Source organism: Pteropus vampyrus, unplaced genomic scaffold (genome assembly GCF_000151845.1).
Source record: "Pteropus vampyrus isolate Shadow unplaced genomic scaffold, Pvam_2.0 Scaffold177, whole genome shotgun sequence".
In the NCBI taxonomy this organism is placed as follows: Eukaryota; Metazoa; Chordata; class Mammalia; order Chiroptera; family Pteropodidae; genus Pteropus; species Pteropus vampyrus.
The window spans coordinates 434,334-440,333 of NW_011888958.1; the positions used below are offsets into that span (position 1 = coordinate 434,334).

At 45.2% G+C, this 6,000-nt stretch overlaps 1 protein-coding gene across 1 annotated transcript in view; it reads right to left on the reverse strand.

Moving 5' to 3' along the window:
• Window positions 1-6,000, reverse strand: part of TTLL5 (tubulin tyrosine ligase like 5) — a 226,136-nt gene that overhangs the window by 32,904 nt on the left and 187,232 nt on the right. Inside the window, exon 32 of the mRNA XM_023537039.1 lies at window positions 3,475-3,557. Within this exon, the coding sequence (XP_023392807.1) occupies window positions 3,475-3,557 (83 nt within the window). The remainder of the gene's footprint in view (window positions 1-3,474; window positions 3,558-6,000) is intronic.

Sequence of the window (6,000 nt, forward strand, 5' to 3'; positions counted from 1 at the left end):
TGTGCCAAGCCCAGCAACCCCCTGCTGTCCCGCCCCCCGGAAAGCTGCTGTGCCCACTCACCTGAGGGGCTGGTGATGGGCACAAATGCTGCAGAGGTGAGGCTGCTCTGGAGTCCGTTCAGCTGCCCTTCTGTGGAGGACCCTCTGAAAGACAAGCAGGTTGGTGAGACGTGCGGGAGAAAGGCGAGGTCCAGTACAGGTCCTTTAATGGCTGTGCTTCTTGCTCTTGGTGTTTCCTCTCGTGTGGCTCATTTCCTTGTTTATTTCAAGACTTTGTTCACATATAATCTTATCAGAGAGGACTTCTATGACTAAACTATATTCTCCTGAGATATTACACATTTAAAAATGTATTGTCCATCTCTCTCCACTGGAATGTAGATTCAAGAAAGCACAGGTCACTCCAGGGCTTAGAACAGTGCCTGACACTAATAAAGACTCAATAAACATTTGTTTCTTGAATGAATAAACTGAGCTCCTGGTACTGACTTGGATAAAATATAAGACGTTAAAAAACAAACAAGTTTCATGTAGAGCAGTGGTTCTCAACTGGGGGAGGGAAGAGGGACAAATTTTGCCTCCTCACCCTCGACCCCACCCCTCCACAAAGGGCATTTGGCAATGGTGAGACATTTGTGGCTGTCACAACTGTGGGGTCTACCGGCACCTAGTGGGTAGAGGCCAGGAATGGTACCAAACATCTACAGTGCACTGGATAGTACCCCCAAACAAAGAATTATCTAGCCTGAGATGTCAATGTGCTGAGGTTGAGAAACCATTAAATAGAGGCACCTCTCCTCATGCCAACTTTGACAAGAGATAGGACAGAGTGTATTGAATTCTTTGGGTACAGATTCCCCAGCCATGTCTTAGAAATTCTATGACTAGGTTGATGCGCTATAGACTATGCCAGTCTCCCTATTACAGGCTCTTATACCTCTGTAATTCTTTCATTACATTTATCAAAATTATAACTATGAAATTGTGTAACTGGTCACATAACATCTGTCATCCATGCTAAAATGAAAGCTCCATAAAGAGAGATTTTATCAGTTTTATTCACTGTTGTATCCGCAGCCCCTAATACTGCACACATTAGGTATTTAATGAAGAGTTTTTGAAATCACCAGAACCACTGCCCGCATACATACACTTACTTGTTGGGTCCATCTACCTTGATTTTAGTTGACGTGAAAAACGTTGAACTGGGAGATTAAAGTTTTTATATGCTCAGTGCTTTATTTGCTGAGCGGCATCCAATCCAACCTTAGCATCCCTCTCCCAGCACTGCCTTTCCATTTATTCATTCCTTTATGCAAAAAATATTCCCAAGGGGCACATTCCCTGTGCTTGGACTAGTGAGGCAGATGTTAAACAAATATATAAGGTATAAACTGTGTGATAAATGCTAAGGAGAAGAAGTACAGGTGTTATAACAGAATGAAACAGGAGAACCTGACTTAGGCGGTGAGGAGAGTGGTCAAGGATGGTCTTTCTGAGGAAAGACCAGCAGAGTCACTAAGTTATGAGGAACAGGCATCAGCCAAGAGTAGAGGACAAGAAGAGCTTTTCACAGAGAAGAAATAGCACATATAGTGACCCTGAGGCAGAAAGGGGTTTAGAATGTCCTAGGACCTTTAAAGACCAGCAAGGTGAGGGGCAGTCAAACGATGTTTGACAAACTTGTTAATCGCAGTTTTCCAGGCCCTTCAGTTGGAGATTCTGATTCAGTGGGTCTGGAATAGGGTCTGAGAACTAATAAGGCTTTTTGGAGCTCCCCAGGTGCCCAGGTGATTCATATCGCCAGAGAAGTCAGGGAAACAGTGGCTAGTGGGTAAAGAGGAAAGTGGCACAAGGCTGAGGTACCCATCCAGGTGGTCCCTACACTGCTGATGGAGACGTGCCCCTTGGGAACACACCGCAGCAGTGATGCAAGGATCACACTGTCTTATACTCTCCCTTCCACCTCCACCTCCGCCAAGCTGTGATTTGGTGCCTACCTGCTCCTTCCCACTTTCATTCTGAGGATGCCTTAGAGACGGGGAGGAGGGAAAGGAGCACAGGGCTTCTCCCTTTTCCTACAAGCCTTACCCTTGGTTACCTACATCTGGAACGCTTATGTAATTTATTTCGACTCCTTATGGACCCCCCAAACCACCCAAAGCGTCTGTAAGCTGATATTTACTCTTCCAAGTCCAAGTTAAAGAGGAAAAGTTCTGGAGAGCCTAGGATGGGTTCTTTCTTTTATAGAAGTTAAAATCTTAGCGCCACTTGACTGTGTGAGGAGCTGCTGAATCAAGAAAAGCCAAGGGGCTGATCTGAGTTTCAAAGGGGAAGGCCTGAGTGTTAGCAGTAATAAGGAAAGCAGGCAGACAAAAATTCGGGGTCAGTAGGAGAAACAAAGGTCTTGAACAAGGTGCTTCGTGAGGGGGTTACATCTAGTGAGTTCTGGGTCCCCAAACTCTCTAACCTTCTCCCTCTCCTCTCTGGAACTCCCACCCCTACCCTTCACACTCATGGGCTTCCTCCTGTTTCTTACTCAAGATCTCCTGACTCTATGTCCCCTCTGTACCCAGTTCCACTCACTGCTCTACCCTCCTCCCTCTATCGACTCCATCACAGGCCTTGGGAGCCACCACTGACTCAGACTTTGAGCAACATTTCTAATGATTTCTATTTCTAGCATAGGGTCCCCATTTTCCAGGAGGTGGAGAAATGTGTCCATAGCATCCAAGGGGAAACTCTGAGTGAATTTTTCCATGAAAACATTGGTACACAAAACAGTTTGGGTCTATGTTATTACTATTCTAGGCACATTATGGGTAAATATGCTTTTGTTGTGATAACATCATTTCCTTAGGAAAATAATTCCAGCTTCTGGTAACCCACTCCTAAATGAGAACTTTTGAAATATAGCTTGTCTAGAGCCTGTATGTTAATCCGTTCCTATACTGAAAGGCTTTGGGCCTCAGGAACTACCCGGCAATAGGTCACGATATTAGCATGACCGGATTCAGATCAAAGACCAGAGTTCGAGCTCTGCATCCATGTCTAATCTCCCACAGGCCCCTCGACTTTCTGAGCCTAAGTTTCCTCATGTGGATAGGGACAAAAAGATCCCACCCACAGGGCTGGTGTGAAGATTAGTGCGAGACACCACATGTAGAAATACTATATCAACAGTGAAACACCAGTCAAATCCTGGTATTTTCTACTAAATGCTGCAAAAATCTGATGGGATTCTACCAGACTGAGAATTTCACCTATCCAAAACTATCCAGAAAACCATTCGAACCTAAGCCGTCAATACAGTTTACAAAAGAATGTAATAAAAATGCCCATTTGCCACTGCATCGAAAGCCTGGATGCTTCATTCTTAGAACTGGTGCTCTCTTTAGAGGAAGAAAAGAGGATGTGCCAAGCCCAGCAACCCCCTGCTGTCCCGCCCCCCGGAAAGCTGCTGTGCCCACTCACCTGAGGGGCTGGTGATGGGCACAAATGCTGCAGAGGTGAGGCTGCTCTGGAGTCCGTTCAGCTGCCCTTCTGTGGAGGACCCTCTGAAAGACAAGCAGGTTGGTGAGACGTGCGGGAGAAAGGCGAGGTCCAGTACAGGTCCTTTAATGGCTGTGCTTCTTGCTCTTGGTGTTTCCTCTCGTGTGGCTCATTTCCTTGTTTATTTCAAGACTTTGTTCACATATAATCTTATCAGAGAGGACTTCTATGACTAAACTATATTCTCCTGAGATATTACACATTTAAAAATGTATTGTCCATCTCTCTCCACTGGAATGTAGATTCAAGAAAGCACAGGTCACTCCAGGGCTTAGAACAGTGCCTGACACTAATAAAGACTCAATAAACATTTGTTTCTTGAATGAATAAACTGAGCTCCTGGTACTGACTTGGATAAAATATAAGACGTTAAAAAACAAACAAGTTTCATGTAGAGCAGTGGTTCTCAACTGGGGGAGGGAAGAGGGACAAATTTTGCCTCCTCACCCTCGACCCCACCCCTCCACAAAGGGCATTTGGCAATGGTGAGACATTTGTGGCTGTCACAACTGTGGGGTCTACCGGCACCTAGTGGGTAGAGGCCAGGAATGGTACCAAACATCTACAGTGCACTGGATAGTACCCCCAAACAAAGAATTATCTAGCCTGAGATGTCAATGTGCTGAGGTTGAGAAACCATTAAATAGAGGCACCTCTCCTCATGCCAACTTTGACAAGAGATAGGACAGAGTGTATTGAATTCTTTGGGTACAGATTCCCCAGCCATGTCTTAGAAATTCTATGACTAGGTTGATGCGCTATAGACTATGCCAGTCTCCCTATTACAGGCTCTTATACCTCTGTAATTCTTTCATTACATTTATCAAAATTATAACTATGAAATTGTGTAACTGGTCACATAACATCTGTCATCCATGCTAAAATGAAAGCTCCATAAAGAGAGATTTTATCAGTTTTATTCACTGTTGTATCCGCAGCCCCTAATACTGCACACATTAGGTATTTAATGAAGAGTTTTTGAAATCACCAGAACCACTGCCCGCATACATACACTTACTTGTTGGGTCCATCTACCTTGATTTTAGTTGACGTGAAAAACGTTGAACTGGGAGATTAAAGTTTTTATATGCTCAGTGCTTTATTTGCTGAGCGGCATCCAATCCAACCTTAGCATCCCTCTCCCAGCACTGCCTTTCCATTTATTCATTCCTTTATGCAAAAAATATTCCCAAGGGGCACATTCCCTGTGCTTGGACTAGTGAGGCAGATGTTAAACAAATATATAAGGTATAAACTGTGTGATAAATGCTAAGGAGAAGAAGTACAGGTGTTATAACAGAATGAAACAGGAGAACCTGACTTAGGCGGTGAGGAGAGTGGTCAAGGATGGTCTTTCTGAGGAAAGACCAGCAGAGTCACTAAGTTATGAGGAACAGGCATCAGCCAAGAGTAGAGGACAAGAAGAGCTTTTCACAGAGAAGAAATAGCACATATAGTGACCCTGAGGCAGAAAGGGGTTTAGAATGCCCTAGGACCTTTAAAGACCAGCAAGGTGAGGGGCAGTCAAACGATGTTTGACAAACTTGTTAATCGCAGTTTTCCAGGCCCTTCAGTTGGAGATTCTGATTCAGTGGGTCTGGAATAGGGTCTGAGAACTAATAAGGCTTTTTGGAGCTCCCCAGGTGCCCAGGTGATTCATATCGCCAGAGAAGTCAGGGAAACAGTGGCTAGTGGGTAAAGAGGAAAGTGGCACAAGGCTGAGGTACCCATCCAGGTGGTCCCTACACTGCTGATGGAGACGTGCCCCTTGGGAACACACCGCAGCAGTGATGCAAGGATCACACTGTCTTATACTCTCCCTTCCACCTCCACCTCCGCCAAGCTGTGATTTGGTGCCTACCTGCTCCTTTCCACTTTCATTCTGAGGATGCCTTAGAGACGGGGAGGAGGGAAAGGAGCACAAGGCTTCTCCCTTTTCCTACAAGCCTTACCCTTGGTTACCTACATCTGGAACGCTTATGTAATTTATTTCGACTCCTTATGGACCCCCAAAACCACCCAAAGCGTCTGTAAGCTGATATTTACTCTTCCAAGTCCAAGTTAAAGAGGAAAAGTTCTGGAGAGCCTAGGATGGGTTCTTTCTTTTATAGAAGTTAAAATCTTAGCGCCACTTGACTGTGTGAGGAGCTGCTGAATCAAGAAAAGCCAAGGGGCTGATCTGAGTTTCAAAGGGGAAGGCCTGAGTGTTAGCAGTAATAAGGAAAGCAGGCAGACAAAAATTCGGGGTCAGTAGGAGAAACAAAGGTCTTGAACAAGGTGCTTCGTGAGGGGGTTACATCTAGTGAGTTCTGGGTCCCCAAACTCTCTAACCTTCTCCCTCTCCTCTCTGGAACTCCCACCCCTACCCTTCACACTCATGGGCTTCCTCCTGTTTCTTACTCAAGATCTCCTGACTCTATGTCCCCTCTGTACCCAGTTCCACTCACT